At 49.3% G+C, this 20,243-nt stretch overlaps 1 protein-coding gene across 1 annotated transcript in view; it reads right to left on the bottom strand.

Moving 5' to 3' along the window:
• The window catches only part of LOC120850756 (thiopurine S-methyltransferase), a 43,767-nt gene extending 24,144 nt beyond the window's left edge, over positions 1–19,623 (bottom strand). Inside the window, exons 1-4 of the mRNA XM_042287674.1 lie at positions 19,550–19,623; positions 10,870–10,962; positions 6,172–6,301; positions 1,396–1,448 (exon numbers count right to left, since the gene is read on the bottom strand). Coding sequence (XP_042143608.1) covers positions 1,396–1,448; positions 6,172–6,301; positions 10,870–10,962; positions 19,550–19,623 — 350 coding nt within the window. The remainder of the gene's footprint in view (positions 1–1,395; positions 1,449–6,171; positions 6,302–10,869; positions 10,963–19,549) is intronic.
• Between the last annotated feature and the right edge of the window lie 620 nt (positions 19,624–20,243).

Raw genomic sequence — 20,243 nt, 5'->3', positions numbered from 1 at the left:
GAAAAAGCGTTCGACAAAGTCCCGCATCGACGACTAACTTGCCCTGCTTAACCTAGACCCGTTGGTGTTATCCTGGATTAACAACTTCCTTTCTAACAGAAATCAGTTCGTCATCGTAAATGGCACCCCCTCTAACACATGCCCCGTTCTCTCGGGTGTCCCTCAAGGCAACGTGCTTGGCCCTCTTCTCTTTTTGATATACATTAATGATTTGCCACTCTGTGTATCTAATAACATCCTCCTCTTTGGCCGATGAGTGCGTCTTATATTCCAAAATTAACAGTTACGACGACCAAGTAACATTGCAGGCAGACCTTTCAGTTATAAAAAAATTGTGTAATAAATGGCAAATTTCCTTAAATGTTTCAAAATGTAAACTTGTCTCCTTTCACAAGCACACCAATCCATTTACTTATAATTGCTCCATCGGTAGTTCTGTCCTACAATCAGCTTGTACTTACAAATACCTAGGCGTGGACTTCAGTAAATACTTTTCATGGTCCAACCACATAAACAGTGTAATTTCCACCGCAAGTAAATCCCTTGATTATCTAAAACGTACCATAAAATTCGCTCCTCCTCACTTGAAACTGCTCGCCTATACAACACACATCCGCCCTAACTAGAATATGCCGCAGCGATATGGGATCTATACCAAAATTATCTTATCGAAAAGTTGGAAGCCATTCAAAATCGTGCTGTAAGATTCGCATACTCCGACTTCTCGTCCTTTACCTGCGTCACCCAACTGCTAAATCACGTTGTCACCCAACCATTACATCACGCTCCGTTCGCACTTTTCAAGTCTCATTAGCAACACCCAACAAGTGTCAAATCCTAACCCAAACACAGATCGATTAGCAAATTCCTTTTTTATTAAAACAGCCAAAAATTGGAACGATCTTCCTCAAAACATAGCGCAGCTTAGGAACTTGAATAAATTCAAAGAAGCTCTTATAGCGCTGGATTAGTCAGAGTTTCATAATGATGAAATTCATGCGTAAATTTGTGTGCTTTTGTATTTTGTATTTTTGTATTTTTATGTATTTTGTTTACAGGTTTTTGGAATTTTTGCTGCTTTGCTGCGCAATGCCCACCTCTCATTTTTGAGGAAAATAACATAAATACATAAATAAGTAAATAAATAAATAAACTTGTTGCCGCACGCGCGCAGTTGTGTCACGAGGCATAGCCAGATTATTCACAACGTCATCACAAGTTCATCATGAGGTCATTACACGTTTACTGCAAGATACAAAGCCCCTGATGAGGTGTCGCAGCTGTTGCGGTGATTGTATAGTGTGGATTCACAGAGGTCTGATAATTTTTCCTAGTAGAGATTTTCTCCGACCTTGAGCTATAACACAGTAAGTGTAAGAGTGGTAGAGCACTTACTTGTTAAAGTCGAGCACATTGCAGACAAATATTCGGAACCTCTTATCCGGAGTCTGTGAAGAAACGTGGAGTATAAGAAGACACGACTTTCTCAGTATAGATGCAACGAACCAGTTCCGAGAAGAGGACTGCGTATGTGCGAGCCACCTATACACTGAAATACTTGACAGGATGCCAAAACAGTGTTTCAAAGACATACCAATTAATTTATCCATTTATCACCTTTATTTCTAAAGGTTTACCCTTAATCACAAAATAAGGTGCTGCTCCAAGGAACACCCTTCATTTTTGAAAGGTCTGAAAAGCGTGTGGGAGGGTGTGCTAAAGTAAAGGAGAACACCCATTTTTGAAGGGTCTTGACTGCGCTGATACCCATCTCCAGTAGCTTGTTGACAGTTTGCGCACCAGCACCACCACCGCCTCGTAACTCTGCTCGCGCTGATCTTCAGCGGAGATGTCCCGCGTGCAGAAAGACTGCACGCGGGACATCACCACCACCACCTCCTCTATTCTGACAAAGCCTGGCAGATCGCCACGAGACGCAGCCGCCGAACTTGAAAAGGCAGAGCAACAGACAACAAACGAGAGGAGAACCTAAAGCCCCTTCATGTTTCAAAAGTAGCGCAAGGTGCGTGGATGCACGAGGCACGTGCAACGTGCAGCCCTTGGGAAGATCACGGCGGCAGAGCGCAGCACTGAGCTGGACTTCAGACGCCATGAATTCACCAGAAGTGGCGCGCGGCACGTGCCTCGAGCATGCCCACAACAATGAATGGCGCCACTTTTCCCAGGATAAAGCGGCTTTAGGAGAGCCACGTGACGGACGCCCCGCTGCGGCGGACGCCAAAACACACTTCTCCGGAGCGATGGGATGTCCGCGCGTGCTCCTCGCGTTCCTCGCGGCACCGCTTCTTTTCTCGTCGGTTTTTAAAATCATGTTTAGGGTCCTCGCCGCTGCAAAAGATGTGCACTGAAGACCAGGTTCCCCGAGGTATGCTCTGCGCTACCAGATCCTCACGCTTCATGTCTGCGCGACCGGGCACTCTATGGCTCCGTCGTCAAACTGCCAGGCTTTGTGAGTATATATAGAGGAGGCTATGACAGGTCCCACGATGCATAGCGGTAGTGGTGGTTTAATAAAACTGGTTGTGTGACCATTGCATTATTACTGCATGTACTACCAGCGCGCCTAATTTAAAGATCCATTCGCGGAAGTTCTGTGTTAAAGATGCATCCGCGGAAGGTGCGTATCCACGTAAAGTATTTACGAGAACCAAGGAACCTATAGTGCAACCTTCATAATTGCGTAGTCGGCCACTCGTAGATGATTGTCTTGGTATTTCCTAGTAAACACAGTATAAAATACAGTGAAACAGTATGAACAAGGTATTAGACGTAATATTTTATGAGAAAAATGTCCCTAAAGTGTCAGCACCTTCCTTTTTCACTGTACTCATTAGCGTCATAAGGGTGTTGCTATAACGTGTTCTTATAATATTCGTAAGGCGGCTTCCCACGTTGAATGCTAGGTAATAACATATTTTTATCGTGTGCGTTTAGCAAATATTCCACATAGAAGGTCCCAACCTTATGTTACCCATCGTCATAATTATCGTCAACATCCTTTCCACCTGTGGTGACGATGCTTCTAAGGCGTAGCTAACATGTCTTTGCACTAATAAATGCTTAACCTTAGTTATTTATGTAGCTTTATGTACTAGAGATCAAAATAAAAGTGTGGCTAGGTGATGCAGTGACCGCCCTATTCTAAGGGCTCGCCACAATTATGATTGTGGTCACCTTCTGATACTCTTGGTCTTTCCCGCCTTTTGCATAGACATCTAGTTTACAATATTCTGTTTCTGTAAAAGGTTTCCCAACGTTGTAATTTATTCTCACCTGCTACTCAGCAGAATTCCATTTTATGTTCACGGACAATAAAATTGGTCTGCGGCCTTTTTGCTTTACTCTTTCAACATGGAATGTGGCCCCGCATTGACATGAAGTCAGCTTATATTTCACAAATCAAATCACTCGGACGTAGACTTGGGTATACTCTTAAAAAGTTGAAAAACAGTCCTCGAACATGAAGGTTGTTAAGGCATTTATTGGATGGGACGCGGACTCGTAGTTATCAAAGGGGAAGGTTAGGTGAGGCTCTGTATGGAGCTAGGAAGGAATTGGGGGAGGAGGGGTTTAGGAGGGCTCTGATGGACAAGTACCTTCCTAGGGTGGGGGGAGTGAATTTTCCGGGCTATAAGGGGGAGGTGAATGAGGATCTGGATAGGGCTGTGGAGACGTGGGAAGTGAGGGCGGCGTTGCAGAGGGTGAAAACGAGGTCTGCGTCAGGGCCGGATGGGGTTAGTAACAATATGCTGCGTAACTTGGGGGAAGAAGCTGTTGAGGTGCTCACGGGGCTGTTTAATAGGTGTTGGGAGAGCGGGGAGGTGCCTGAAGAATGGAAAACGGCTAGGATGGTGTTGTTGGCTAAGCCGAATAAACCGGTGGGGGTGCAGAATTTGAGACCGATTTCGCTTACGTCGTGTGTTGGTAAGGTTTTGGAGCACGTGGTATTGCGAAGGTGGAATAATTTTCTGGAAGGGAGGGGGGTGTTTAGTGATACTATGTTCGGATTTAGGGAGGGGTTGTGTGCACAGGATGCAATGTTGTTACTTAAGCATGAGGTTGTGCAGTCGAGGAAAGTGGGGGTTGTGTTGGGATTGGATCTCAAGAGTGCCTTTGATAGGGTGCAGCATTCGGCCATATTAGAAAGAATGTCGGAGTTGGGGTTGGGGAAGAGGAGCTATGAGTATGTGAGGAGCTTCTTGACTGGGAGGAGCGCGGAATTGGTTGCTGGGGAGTACGAGGTTGGGAAGAGGGGGTTGGGATGTATAGGTACGCCGCAAGGCGCGGTTATCTCGCCAATGTTGTTTAATTTGGTCATGGCAAAGGTGGGGAAGAGGTTAACGAGAGAAGGGATCGGTCACTCCATTTATGCGGATGACTTGACGTTGTGGTGTGTTGGTAAGGGCGTGGAGGAGACTAGAGATACGTTGCAACGAGGAATTGATGCTATTGAGGAAGAGTTGGCGGGTACAGGGTTGGAGTGCAATCATGAGAAGTCGGCGTATGTTGTGGTGGGGCCGAGGAGTAGGAGATGGCAGGATGTGGAGTTGAGGGCGAATGGGGGAATGATACCTAGAGTTAAGGAGCTGAGAGTGTTGGGACTGTGGTTACAGGAGGCTAGGGGTAATGGCGTGATGTTGGATAAGTTGCAAAGGAAGGTCGGGGCAGCGATGCAGATGGTTAGGAGGGTGGCTAGTAGGAGGAGGTGTATGAAGGAGGAGAGTGTTTTGAGGCTGGTGCAGGCTTTTGGGATGAGCCACATCGCGTATGTGGCTGGGTATCTGAAGTGGGGGGTGACGGAGAAAGGGAAGATTAATGCTCTGATACGTAGGATATATAAGGCGGCGATTGGGTTGCTGGCATGTACTAGCACGGAGATGATGGAGCGATTGGGTGTGCATAATACATTGGAAGAGGTGATAGAAGCGCAGAGGATCTCGCAGACGGAGAGGTTGAGGGGGTCTGCGGTGGGGCGTAGGGTGTTGAGCAGGGTGGGGGTGGGTGCTGAGGCTGGCAGGGGGGGATTGGAAAGGATTAAGGATGAGGACATGAGGAGGTTGAGGGTTAGGCCGGTGCCGAGGCACATGCATCCAGAACGGGATAAGGGGCGTAGGCAGGCAAGGGCGCAGGCGCTGTATAGGCTGTATGGGAAGGAGGAGGGTAGTGTTTATGTGGACGGAGCTTTTGATGGGGACCGGGGGGTGGCTGTGGTTGTGGCGGGTAAAGATGGTAGGGTGGTTACAGCGTCGGGATTGAGATGTGACAGTGCGGAAGAAATTGAGGAGGTGGCGGCTGCAATGGCAATTTCTATCGAGGGTGTAAGGAAGGTATTTAGTGATGCAATGGGGGTTGTCAGGCGCTTCATGAATGGAACGGTGAGTGAGAGGGCTAAGAGGTTGATCAGCGTGAAGGGACAAGTGGAACTAATATGGAGCCCTGCACATGAGGTGGGGAATGATATGGCCGACTGCTGCGCCCGAGGACTCTTAGGCCGGGCTTCGCAGGAGGGGACGTATGTGCCGGTGGGTTATGGAGAGTATCTTGAATGTTGCAGACGGGATAGGAGGAGGTTCCCGGAACCTCAAGGATTTGTGTCGGGAGGATGCGGTGCTTTTTAGGCAGTTGCAGGTGATGTGTGTGTATACCCCGGTGTTGGGGAGACATGTGGACCCAGGGAATTTTGAGAGTGACTTGTGCAGGGTATGTAAGGACAGTCGGGCAACGCTGCAGCATATTGTGTGGGACTGTGAACAACGGGGGCATGAGGCATCGGGGACCCAGGACTGGCCGGAGGACTTCAAGGATGGTGTGATGTGTGTGGACTTGGAGGGACAAAGGGGTTTCGTCCAGCGAACCCGGCGCTTGCTTCACCGGCAGACTGTGCGTAGGTGTGTTGGTGAAGGGGTGACGGAGGGGTAGGGGTTTTCGCAGGACCAATAAAGAGGTTTTCCACCACCACCACTATTTAATCATAGATTTTTTTTTTACTTCGTGCTCGTGCAATCCCTTCCTAAAGCCAACAAAACATGAATTGATTAGTTGATTGATTCATCCATCCATTTATGCGAAAAATTACTCCTTTTGTCGTGGCTGGCATATCTATTCGGAAGGAATGTGCTATATAATTTTTCATACGAATAGGAACTCTACCTGAAATATCTTCCACTTGAGTACAGGGCACTCGGCTTCTTCGAGAGGAAGGCCAATTTCGACTAAACTGCCCCTGGCAGCCGATTCGACAAACTCCACACCAACGACGCGATGACCCTTGTCGTAGAACCTGCAACGACAATTAATAAGTTACATATATAAGTATCGTTTCTGTCTTGAATAAGCTTTTGCTGTGCCAAAATTACGACCATAATAAGATAGCGCACAGCCGTGTTAGCACAAAAAGCAACAAGAAGATTGCTGTGTTTTTTAGAGCGCAGCTTAGGCGCCCGTTTCCGGCTTGAGCGGCGTCGCCGTCGCCGTCGCCGTCGCCGTCGCCGTAACCGCGCGGCGCATTATGGGTAAATTTTCCCGAAGGAACCCGAGGTCCTCCCGAGGTCCTCCCGAAGGAACCCGAGGTCCTTCCGAGGTCCTTCCGAGGTCCTCCCGAAGAAACCCGAGGTCCTTCCGAGGTCCTCCCGAAGGAACCCGAGGTCCTTCGGGAGGACCTCGGGTTCCTTCAGGAGGACCTCGGAAGGACCTCGGGTTTCTTCGGGAGGACCTCGGAAGGACCTCGGAAGGACCTCGGGTTCCCGAGGTCCTTCCGAGGTCCTCCCGAAGGAACCCGAGGTCCTTCGGGAGGACCTCGGGTTCCTTCAGGAGGACCTCGGAAGGACCTCGGGTTTCTTCGGGAGGACCTCGGAAGGACCTCGGAAGGACCTCGGGTTCCTTCGGGAGGACCTCGGGAGGACCTCGGGCTCCTTCGGGAGGACCTCGGGAGGAACTCGGGTTCCTTCGGGAGGACCTAGGGGGGGGGGGGGGGTCAAGTGACCTGGGGGGTCACGTGACGATGACGTCATCAGTGATGATGACGATGACGGTACGGATGACGATGACGTCATCAGTGGCGTCACTGATGACGTCATTAGTGATTATGACGATGGCGATCCGGATGTCAATGACGTCATCAGTGACGTCACTGATGACGTCATCAGTGATGATGACGATGGCGATCCGGATGCCAATGACGTCATCGACATCCGCATCGTCATCGTCACTGATGACGTCATCGTCACATGACCCCCAAGTCACGTGACCCCTCCCCCCGAGGTCACGTGATCTCCCAGGTCACGTGACCCCCCAGGTCATGTGATCCCCCCCTTTCGAGGTCAACTGACCCCCCCCCCCCCAGTACCCTTCCCTCCTCCTCCTCAAGAGCTGCGCTCAAATTCGGCGTTACAGGGAGTTGTAAACGGCTTTCATTTTAGAGCACAGCTCTTAGGGGCGCATTCCCGGCTTGAGCGGCGTCGGCGTCGGTGTCGCCGTCGTCGTCGGCGTAATCAAGGTGACCCCAAGGTCATCCCAAGGTAACGTGACCCCCAAGGTCACGTGACCTTGGGTCCCTCAGCGTCACGTGACACTCCCCGAAGTCACGTGACCACCCCCAGGGTCACGCGACACCCCGCCGAGGTCACGTGACCTTTCCGATGACGTCATCGTCACTGATGACGTCACCGGCATCCGTATCGTCATCATCACTGATGACGTCATCAGTGACGTCACCGATGACCTCACCGGCATCAGCATCGTCATCGTCATCATCACTGATGACGTCACCGACATCCGCATCGTCATCGTCATCATCGCTGATGACGTCATCGGAGTCCGCATTGTCATCGTCACTGATGACGTCATCAGTGACGTCACTGATAACATCATCGTCACGTGAAGCCCCAAGGTCACGTGACCCCCCCAGGTCACTTCACCCCCCCCCCCCCCCCCAGTACCCCTCCCTCGTCCTCCTCCAAGAGCTGCGCTCTAATTCGGTGTTACAGGGAGTTGTAAACGGCTTTCACTTTTTAGAGCGCAGCTCTTAGGCGCCCGTTTCCGGCTTGAACGGCGTCGCCGTCGGCGTCGGCGTAACCGCGCGGTGCATCGTGGGAAATGTCCCATAATGCACCGCGCGAGCCCCCCCGGGGTCACGTGACCTCGGAGGGGGCACATGACCCCCCCGAGGTCACGTGACCCCCAAGGTCATGTGACCCCCGCCGAGGTCACGTGACCCCCGATGACGTCATCGTCACTGATGACGTCACCGGCATCCTCATCGCCATCGTCATCATCACTGATGAGGTCACCGGCATCCACATTGTCATCATCATTGATGACGACACCGGCATCCGCATCGTGATCATCATCCTCACTGATCACTGATGACGTTACCGACATCCGCATCGTCATCATCACTGATGACGTCATAAGTGACGTCACTGATGTCGTCACCGGCATCCGCATCGTCATCATCACTGATGACGTCACCGACATCCGCATCGTCATCATAACTGGTGACGTCATCAGTGACGTCACTAATGACGTCATCGGTATCCGCATCATCATCGTCACTGATGACGTCATCAGTGACGTCAGTGATGACATCATCGGCATTGTCATCGTCACGAGACCCCCAGGTCACGTGACCCCCCCCCCCCCCGGTCAGTTGACCCACCCCTCAGTACCCTTCCCTCCTCCTCCACAAGAGCTGCGCTCTAATTCGGCGTTACAGGGAGTTCAAACGGCTTTCACTTTTTTTTTCCTTAACAATATGAGGTGTCATGCAAGCTTCTTCTGTTGCTTGACACATCTTATTCAGGTTCCACTCCCGATTAATAATAAAAAAAGAACACATGTCTGCTCTATGTAAAGTACTAGCTTGAATGCCAGGATAATGCATCCAACTCAACGCTTCCCTATTGGGGAGATCAGACCGTGGCGCCCCAAGTGGTTAACTTTAGTACTACACGGACGGTGACAAGAAATAACAATGACTCAGCGCTCGGCTAACATAACCGAACGCCGCGTCAGCGTTGACCTGGAGTTGCAATGCAGCATGCACGCTGAATATGCCGAGCTAGGCACAAAAGCCGAAATGGGTCAAGCTCGCATTTTTCGACAAATGCTTTCGGGAGAGATCGGGCACTAACAATAAACGCCACTTCGTTTATTGTTAGTATACTTACGATGCACTGTGCCCCGCGCTCTATTGAAGAAGATGGCGTCAACATGGTGAGGTCAATATGCCCACAAGACCTGTGGGCATGTACACAGGCCTTGTGTTGGGCAAACACCGAGGTGTGGAGATAACAAAGGTGTCAGAGCGCTCCCTATAGTTCGTTCTCCACTTGTATAGGATAAAGTCTCAAAGCATCCATTATCACCCAATATCACAGAACTCGTATCATCCGCTACAGGATTCTACTACTGGCGGTGCAGGGTACATGAGACTCCTCCCAGCCAGTTATCTGAAGCTTAATCTGAAATCTCAGGAAACGCTTTTTTGTCCTCTACAAATGTTAAAACCGTTCGCGCAGTGAAAACCCTGTCCTTTGAACGATGTACATTGTTATGAAGAAAAAAAAAGTCTAGTAGTGGTTACTAGGTAAAAGCTAGTAAGCGCTTGTCACATACGTTGCCAGGTAACTAGTAACCGCGAGTAGTAACGGTCAAAGTAGTAATGGTTACTAGGCCAAGACGCTAGTAACGGTTACAAACCAACCTAGTAATGTTTACTACATTTGGCTAGTAACTGGTACTAACTTTCGCAAGACCCAGGTGGCGCTAGCCAAAGCCAAATTGAAGATTGGCAAACAAATATTGTAGATATTTCTCCACACTGCTTACATTCGCGTTTGCGGAACATTATTTTTCACATTTTCGCGCGTGTTATGCAACACGCGCGACAAGGAACAAGAGACAAGAGACAAGGAATTTTAAAAACAGAAGACCAAGACACGGACGGAGATACACGCAACGACACGCTAACCCGATCGCTGCCCCCAATGGCTACCTAGGCATCTTTTATACTGTTCATTTGAAAGAAGTCGGTTGGTCAGGGACCACCTCGTCCGTAAACGATGTTAAAATATGGTGCTGCTTTAATATATAATATATCTTTATTGCATGAAAAAATACACATAGTTGCAAACAGGTCCGCAAAAGCACGTGAGTGCTTGTAGGCGTGACCTGACAACCACCAGAGAAACCCCTAGCAATATCAAATAATGCAAAGCACGAAATAAACAGAAAAACGCAGTACTATTAACCCGTACCACAATTTAAAAATCGTAGTTACAATACCAATTTCTAAGCTCGTTTTTGATCAATTCCATCCACCGTGGGAGGAACATTTAGGCGATGACTCTCTGTCCGACGCGGCGGAAACATTATGTTCGGCGCACCGAGCGCACTTCGCTCGCACGGGGATAGGTGGCGCCCAAGTATCGGATCCCGGAGTGAATATAGATTTCACATTTAAATATTCTAAGCTTAAATGGTAAAACAAAATGGCTAGGTGGCGTAAGCTACCGCCCGATCCAAAGGGCTCAGCCGTATTCATCCATCCATCCACCCTCCAAACCGACCGCTCCGTTTGTTTCTTCCAGCGGTGCCCCCCCCCCCCCCCCCCCCCCCGAAACAAAATCCTGGCTACTTGCCTGGTCATGGCTGCAGAATGGGAAGGTAAAGACCGCGATCCAGGCCGCGCTACCTACTTTGAAAAGAGTCATGCTGGTGCGGACGCCCGTTTCGCGAAAGCGCTTTTGAAAAAGGCGATCTCGTGCCTGTAGTTTTCGCTCACCTCTGCAATTCATGTCTGAGCCCTGGTGCCACGAGATAGAAAAGTGCAGTCAAATGAGTCCTTACCACTTTAGCTCTGGAGCCTTCCCAGACATTGGAACGTAGACCTGTGCATCCTGTTTTCCCGCTAGAATAACGTCTTGATGCTTCGCCAGGAGTCTGCGTGAAGAAAAGGAAACTACATCCTGAGAAGGTTTCTGATATCGCCTATATGGCGTATACCTCACTCTGCTAGCTTTAAGCAACCTGGAAATCCCAAATCCCTAATTAATGATGATACGCCGGTGATTTGCCTATTGAAAAAAAAAATTTAAAGATCGCAACACACCGAGGTCATTTCAGCTGATGGGAGGAGCATGTTAAAAAATCAGGGCCATTGCCAGTCAATAGCAAGCAAAGGATATTCGTGCCTCCGACCGGTGGACCCGCGGAGTAATATCTCGAATGCGCGTGGCTCGTCGCCCGGAGTCCGAACAGCCTGACTTTGGCGAGCTTTTTTAGTCAGCAGTACTTTCACACCCGCGACCTACGGATGATAAAAACAACAAAAAAGCGTGGACTCTGGATGCTGACGGATCGGAATGCACGCTTGGAAGTCACCTGCGTCGCAGCCGGAACCTGCGCGAGGAAGACAGATATTTCAGCCCAGCGTCCTACACTAAAATGGAACAAACTGGAAGGTTCCTTAACCATTGAACGTTGTGTGTAGCAGCTGGGTACATTATAATCGCGTTGTTGTAAAACGCGAGTGACAATTTAAAACATGTTTCCGAAGTCTGAGAAGCAGACGGCACGGAGGACGATCGCGTTGCTCGCGTCTGCGGCGCTCGCGGAGCGATAAGCGACCGGCACATCCGGGCACCTCGGACCACCAAACAGCGCGCAGCTATGGCTTGTGAAGGAACGACGTTTTCGTCGGTTACTACATTCTACCGAGGGCATAGAGAGAAACGGGAGACAAACAACGGGACGATGGAGCTGGCGTGGCGTGTCGCCGCACTATATTTTCTCCGCTCCGCACGCCGCAGCACGCAGCCACGCCATAGGCCTCCTGCGTTGCCCAGGAAGCGCTGTCAAAATGGACTTGTTAGTACAGACTTGAGCGTCTCCAACTGTCACATAGGTGCAAGCGTGCCTGCTTTGGCGCGGAACGCGATAAGGATGAAAATACAAATAAACAAATGCTAACGCCGTCAAGGCACAGGTTTACGCTAAGACAATTACAGCGTGAACCGAAAAACGCCGTGCCACGTTAAAAAAAAAAAAAAAAAAAAAAAAAAAAAAAAGGCGGGAGGAAAGAAAACGTTTGTACGCCAGATGTTTTGACGTAACCACCCAGACGGTTTTGGTATGAATCTGGAAATTTCTCTTGTCTTACGGCGTTGAATCTAGACGACTTCGGACGTCGAAAGGCGTTTTTTCCGTTCTTCAGCACTACACAAAAAGACAAAATGTCAATGAAAACGCCGCAAGTAGTACGAGGCCCAATCAGGTGAGCTTGCACTACCCAAAATGAGATCGCCACGGGTTGTTCAGAGCTTCAGCGCAGGAGGCCTATCCACGCCCCCAGCTCTCCTAAGGAAGCGAAGGTCGCTTCCCGCAGTGCAGCCTTGCATTCAGCATGGCCGCCTTGAGTACAATATGGAGATACTCTGCTCCGGAAGCGGGGCCCATACAGTTACTCTACGTGTTCCCATCGGCGTGTGGCAATTTGCCGATTCTTTAAAGGGACCATGAAACGATTTTAAAATCGAATTTCACCCAACGCACGTCGCAAAAGGTGTGAAAAAGAACTAAAAAATCGGGAGCTAAAGAAAATTCGTCGATATAGAAGTTTTTAAAAAAAAAAAACTGGACTATTTTGGGCCTTCTTTCCTTCGAAAGCCCTCTGCCTTTTCACAGCGATGCTTCCGCGGAACCGTAGCACGTCAGCAAAATACAGGTCGCCTATTGGGTAAGAGCCTACCTCACCAGCACCGCGATCATAAACAATAAATAACTTACGAATGTTTCTTAAAAGTTTTGTTAAATAATATTCAGATCTACATGTTGAACAATAATTAGAGATTTCACGAAAATTGACGACTTTGATAATGCTCAGAGCCAAGCGCCATCTATCGTAGGGCAAACGAAGCAATAGAAAGACCCTACTGCGCTTGCGCAGTCGATCCCCGAGCGTCGTCTGCTGAACGGATTTGCTCCTGGTCGGCGGCGTTTGTGATCGATCGCTTGGCGAAAGGCTGCAGTGTACCGAAGTGTCCGAATTACAGTTTCTGCAGTCTGGTGGTTTAAAAGAAACAGTTGCAGGTTCACCGCTTGCCACTCGATGAACCACGTTGTCACAGAATTCGACTTTTTTCCTCTATTTTGGAGATTTCGTGAGGGAGCGCAAGCGCTTGTCGGACCCCCTTGCCCCGCGGGTTGAGCGGGAGAGCTGGGGCCACCTGCTTGTGCTGTTTCGCGGCCCCCGCTAATTAGGAACCGCGGGAGAGGTCCGCTCTCAAAGAGGGTGCGGCGGAATAATAATAATAATAATAATAATAATCTTTATTTGCACAGACAGGTGTTTTCCTGGGGGCGTGCGAGGCGAAACAGAAAGGCGGAAGCCCGTACGCTGGTGCGTCTGTTGGCCCAACCCCCAATGTTTTTGCCCCCAACTCGGGCAGTTTCTTCTTTTTTTGCTGTTGTTGTTTTGACGAGGAAAGAAATAGGAATGTGAGGACCTCGGCTTGGTTTCGAGCCGAGTCAAGTCAGTGTATGCCGAGACTGGACCGGTGGGTGGACGCGACGCGAAAGTTGGGAGCGACAGCGGGTGCGGCGGAAGGCGGAACGCGGGAAGAGCTCGGGGCGGCTCTGCAGGCCCCCAAGTGTGCGTACTTGTGGATGAGTGTGGTGCCGAGGAGCATCGCACGGAGCATCCAAGCACACACAGACTTCCCCGTTTGGACCAGCGTCGCAACAAGCACGCGTCACCCACACCAGCAACATATCTAATTGAATCTCGCTCAGCTGCGATGTATCTATGGCTATCGAGGCGATGAGAGGCGCCGATTTAGAAAATATGTCGGTGACATCAGCACCATCAGCGCAGTAAAACCTACCGGCACACTCCTAACCTCGCCGCCGCCATTCTCCTACTGCCGAGAGAACTTCTGGTTCCTGTGCCAGAGTACGTCACGACCGTCAAAATTACGCCACAACTTGTTTTGCGGTCAGTTGGAGAGAAGAAAAAAAAAAAAGTCGATATTTCATTCACACGGCGGACGAATTCCGGGAACGATGTCCGCGGACCTGTGAAATATGCGTATCACGTGGCTTCGACGTGACAACGGACAAGTCCGAGCACATACGAATTAATACTCCATGGTTGCCGTGAACCTAGGCGAGAACTATGAGTCCGAGCTCGTACCTTTCTCGCTGCCTTCGTTGCACGAGCTATACTGTTCAGGATTGGTACTTCCCAACGCTCTCACCTCGGGCCGAGAGCCTTGGTTGTGCTTCGCCGCGTTCCAAGCTACAAGAGAACGGCCACGCAACGCACGTGACGGCCGATTCCAATCCCACCAACGCCTGATGAACCTGGCATTGAAGACAACAACGATGAAGGCCTCAGCAATGAAGCGACACTGTATTTACCAACACGCTCGTTTTTAATGGAAACAGATTGCCAATGAAATGGAACGGCGCTACTCCCAGTATGGCCTTACTCGGAAGGCAAGTTCATTGAAGGCAGACTAGTCAGTGTCGACTCCGAGTTGTATTTGTCCGCTTATTGTTGTCTGATATTTCAGAAAAAATTAGGTTTTTTCTTTTTTTTTTTTAAATAAGCGACGCGTTTTCAGACCGGACAAGGGAAAGATCATGAAGACGAAGAGCGGCCAAGCTGCAGTGTACACGTACAACGGCAGATGGAGGTTCTTCCGCACTCTCCTGTTCTTGGATCGGAGCAAACCTGTACTTTACCGGGAGTGAAACGAGTTTTACCAACAGGATCCCAATAGAGTGGGTAACGTTTGGCGGGTTCAACGATTCGTTCAACTTGATTCTTCAGACCTATGGAATGAAACGTTGGGGAGCGTTCGTTGATGGAGGTCACCGAATTCCATTAGCTTGAGTGACGTCCGAGATCTGGGTTTGCTCTACACGTTTCAGCATTTTGTTTCGTTCACTCGTATTAATCAAAATCTCTTGAAGTGCTGGTAGTCGCTGGATGAAGATGCGAGACACTATCCCAGGGTTCGACTGCCGGCGGCCCGCGCGTTGTGTCTTGGCCGGAATGCAGTTTCATACAAGCTTCAGGGCCACGAAACAGTTTTGACCTCAAATGGAGTGTACAGGGTCCTCCATTGAGTAAACTTCTTTTTTTTTTCTTAAATTTTGCAAGTCAAACGGCCAACCGCCGGTGAGCCTTCATGGGTCCGACCTGCCGCTTCTCTTGAAAAAAAAAAAAACAACTCTCGCTTCCCCCGCAATATTATGGTGGTGACATCTACTATTGATCACGCAACCAATCGCCCTCCTCCCTTCACTACTAAAACTCTGTCTCCCTCTCTCTATCTTTCTCTTTATCTCTCCCTCAATACTCGGAACAGTAAATGGCCGACATTTGCGATATTCTGCCGTGCGAGCGGTGCTTTACATAGAGTTCCTCTACCGTAACGGGAGCTCCGGACTCGGAGCGAAAATAAAGGTTTTCTCTCTCTCTCTCTCTACTGTAACGCATTCGTATTTCTTTTGCCTTTCCAGATGGACAGTGAGACAGAATTGGCGTCTATTATGACCGAGATGAGGGAACCCGTCTTTGGCACGTCTTCCGCACGCACAGCGCGCGAAACAACGAGTCCCAATGTGGAAGTGTCTGGCGCTCCTGTGAAGCGCCCAAAATGCAATGACGGAAAAAAGAAAGCAGATGACTGCTCCAGCTCTGGGTGGAAAGAGCGCACGGTTGCTTTCACTAAAATTGCCGAAAGTTTTGCAACTAACCAAATTGGCGACGACGCTGACAATTTCGGAAGAGAAGTGGCAGGTCACATATGAGAAACCTGAATGGCATCAATTTTATTCTGTGTCAAATTGAGGTATTGGAACTAGACAAGCGTTGCCTAGACGGACAGATTAAGGCCCGCCTGTTCTCTCTGCCACGCGACGGCGCCTTCGTCATTAAAGATTTTCCCCCGCTTTGATCACTCCTGCAAGTTGCGGCCCATTGTTTCGTCAACTACTTCATACAGTAATTCAACTTTGCCTTTGGCAATAAACGATTGGAACATACTACCAAATGACATTGTTGCCATAACTGACACACGTAAATGTGCCGCCTCTGTAACCACTTTCATTTCTGCTTTATCCGACTAGTTCCCTCTTCTATTGTGTTAAAATTGCGTGCGAAAGTGTTCTATTAAGAAAAAATAAGGAACAAATGTACTACTCCCTTATGTAATACCCGTAAGGGCCTTCAAGGATAATAAATGATGAATGATGATGATGAAAGCATCTCCGTAGGCGCTCACGCACATCCAGAGCTCTTGCCCCGGAGCGCCCTTTGGAACTTCGTAGCCCGAAGTAGATTGTCCCTTTTCGCTGGTGGTCCTCCCTCGACGCTTTAAAAAGCGTAGGTGCAGCTCGAAAATAGTTGTGCAGCACACACGCTGCCTTGACGAATAAGGTGACCCTTTCTGGTTCGGCATCGGTGTGCAAAAGCCTAAAACGGTTTGTCAAAATGAAAAACGCATTTCTGCTACCCGTCTGGCTAAACTTAATCTGAAAAAAAAAAAAAATAATAAAACTATAAGGAAAACGATGTTTAGAAATGACACGATGTAGACAACACACCTGCAATTAAATGCATTTTTTTCTTCATCCAAATTTGTACCAGTGTACGGATTCATCAAGTTTATAGACAAGGGGAAGGCGTCCTCTCCCACGATGACGGGTCGGACGTCGACCGGTACATGTCCAGAGATCGGCAATCCGGCTGTTCCGTTCTCGATGGCGTTCCGCAGTGGTGTCGTCCTCCAAATGCCTCCATCTCCATCAGACCCGGGTGCGCCGACATTAATCTACAAAAACCTGCTGTCTGCGTCCACAAGAGCAAAAAGCACAATAGTGAAGGTATTCTTGTAATTAAAATACACAGATCCAGAGTTTGAAGGTCTGATAATTGTGACATGTTTTCCGTCCAGCGCTCCAATACATTGCGGAAATTGCCATGTTTCGTAAAATGTTCTCATTACTGCCAGCCACTCGTCCTTTGTCCGCGGGGACATCAGATATTTTAGTCCCAGCATCTTGTAAATGGCGTCGCAAGTTTCAACGAGGAACCCGTCGGCGGCGCTGTGGCTAATGCGGAACTGCCTGCTTAAGGAATGTTGACTTTCCCCTGAAAATTCGCAAGAAAACAAGAAACACGGCACAGTCGAGCGTAGTTCTCAAATATGCTGAAACAAGGACAAAAGTAAGAAGAATAACCACACAACTGAGGCAAGAAACCGCAGCGGCAGTTGAAGTTTGTTTTTGGCTGGGATGGCTGGACGCATTTCAGTGTCAAGTTTTTGAATGCATGATGCAATTGACGAGAGAATCTCAGCAAACTGGTCGGAGTTAACGCGCCGAAAGCGACGGTACTCTACGGGGTCGCTCTCCAGAAGTTCTTGATTGAGTACAGGGTGTCACAAAAGAAAATTTACACGGTTTTTTTTATCGCAAAAATAAACTAGGCATCGCCGAACGCTCATTCTCCGCCCAAAGGTAGAGCTAGAGGTCACAACCAGATGCCAAAGTTTCAGCCCGATCCGATAACTTAATCAAAAGTTATAAGTGATTTTCTGAAAATTTCAATGGGAAAATGGCGGCCGACGGAGTTTTCAAACACACGGGGCTCTATGGCACCTGAAACCGAAAACGGGCAAAAATGGGCCCCATTTTCCCATTGAAATTTTCAGAAAATCACTTATAACTTTTGATTAAGTTATCGGATCAGGCTGAAACTTTGGCATCTGGTTGTGACCTATAGCTCTACCTTTGGGCAGAGAATGGGCATTCGGCGATGCCTAGTTTATTTTTGCGGTAAAAAAGACAGTGTAAATTTTCTTTTGTGACACCCTGTAGATTGTTTATACCGAGCTTCTTCTTGGACATCCATGCTTTAATCCATGGCTTCTTTGCGTAGGTATTAGGTGCTTCCGCGACTTCCTCATCCGCCATCATGATGGCACAAGCCACAACAACTCGCGAAGCCTTGTTGGCCTCCATGTTGGTATCGAAACCAATTTTCTGTCCTTTTCTTTCTTTTTCTTTTCGGCTCCTTTTTCCACCATGCGCAGGAACCCTCGAGCATCTTCCACAGCTGTAGCTCGTGCGTACTAATCGTACTGGAAAATGAGCAAAGGCTCATCCGTGTTGGAAAATCGTGAGAGGCATATAAAAAAAAAAGAGAAAACCGCTCGTGCAACGAAGTGTACCACGAGCACTTTCACGCGATCGGTTCGCGGGCCTGTCCGCGGGCCACAGCGGACTCGAAAAAAGGCAGAATTGGATCGCGTTCAAAACTCCTATAATCGTGGTCCGGCAGGTCCGCGGACATAATCTGTCACGTTCGCCCACGTGATACGCAAGATACATCAGGTTCGAGGACATGTTCTTCAGGTCCGTGGACATGTCCCTTGGTTTTGACGGCTGTTTTCGCCAGAAACATGGCCGATTTCATACCCCAGAAGAGGTGACGTCACGCCTTTTGTAGGAACGTGTCCGCGGACAAAGTCCTTCGTGTGAATACACCTTAATAAACCGAAACGGATGCCTGTTCGGCATTCAGTGAACGTTGAACGTTGAATGTAAAAGTTATCTGGCTAAAGCAAAAAGGTCATTTTATGGTCCCTTTAAACGAGTTCTATCTGAAGGTCTTTTAGATGCCCGTGAAACGGATGCAAGAGTATACGGCGAGCAAGTGTTCGAAATTGCGTCTGCGCATTGAAACGCAGTGCGGGACACGCCAATCAAAGGGCACCCCGACGGCACGCAGGGAACGCTCGATGGCATGTCGTCAATAATTGAGGTCGGGGAAAAAATGCACGTCGGCGCATGCGGCAGGTAAACGTACGAGGTCCGCCGGAACCGGACAAACCTGTGCGCCGTATAAGACGAATTCTCGCTCTACCCTGTTCGGGCCGAGTCATCAACTTCTTTCAAATGCATAGCATTTATAGGGACAGCCTTTAGGGCTTCGGTGGCAGTGCCATACCTACTAGAAGACAAGGGCTGCAAGTTTCCTCTCCAAGTGTCATCGCTGGTGGATCCATGGGCAGCGCTGCGTACTTTGCGTCAGTGTCACCACTAGCGCGTTTCGCAGCGCGTCGCAACGAGCACGACGCTAGCACGCGGCGCGGCGCCAAGACATGCGGCTTGGCGACGACTTCCGTCGAGCTTCGAGTGTTTGCCGCTTGGGGCGGGTCGGGGATCCACAAACGATGACGTCATGAGCGGGTCTTTGGCCTCTAGCTAGTACACTGGTCAGTGCGTGGAATGTAGCCTCGACGGAGAAGATGGCGATCCTTGACGAAGAGAGGGTGATGACGTGACATTGTGAAGTCGAGTGACAGTGTGAACGCTCAGGAGAGCGTGCTGTCACCTGACACAATGACGTCACGAGGCATCAGGATGAGAGAGAGGACCTACAAATGCTAAGTGATCAGAGTGCCTTCTGGAGTGTACCAAAAAAAAATAGGCGTTCTTTTTTTTTTTTGCTTACGGAAACAGGTGGTCAAGCTGCCAGGGAATACTGCCGGTGTCCCAGTGGTTGGTCCAGCGCTCCAGTGGCGACATGCCGGGCTTTCCTTCAACATTCATCATTCTGGCTTTCAAGGAAGGGAAACTGCAGAGAGAAACGCAGTCGGGTCGGTCCTTATACAGAGAAGCTAAAGCGGTTCCGATTTTCATTGCGAACACTTGATTCTGTTTAATCCAACTTGAAACATCACCGATATCACAAAAAGTGGGCTACTTTATGCCCATATTGCCTAAAAAGATGTATTGGAAGTTGCATTGAAACCATGTCCCTCCACAGCAGCTCGAGAGCGCAGTAAAAGGGGAAAAGAAAACGAAAGCATTGCGTGCGCCGTGACGTTGCAGTTTAAAGGGCAACTCCGGCCAAAACTCAATATGAAATAAATTACTGGTAGCGCTGTAGTGACACAAAATACGACCCTAGCCAAAATATTACGTCCATGGGACGCCGCATTTTCAACTAATGCCGATAATAAAAATGCGACGCGCCACAAGCCTCTGCTCCTTAGCGGGCGGCCAGCGGGTTGCCGATCGCTAAAGCAACATTAGGCCGTGACGTCAGTATCGCTCTCTTTTTTTTCCTTCGGTCCGGGCGTTGTGCGGAGTGCGCTTCTTTGAGCCGGTACCACAGCTACTTCGGCTTGTGATTTGCGTGTTGA

The sequence above is a fragment of the Ixodes scapularis genome, unplaced genomic scaffold, assembly GCF_016920785.2.
Source record: "Ixodes scapularis isolate PalLabHiFi unplaced genomic scaffold, ASM1692078v2 ptg000120l_1___fragment_3__unscaffolded, whole genome shotgun sequence".
Taxonomy (NCBI): domain Eukaryota; kingdom Metazoa; phylum Arthropoda; class Arachnida; order Ixodida; family Ixodidae; genus Ixodes; species Ixodes scapularis.
This window is presented reverse-complemented; position numbering and strand designations above follow the sequence as displayed.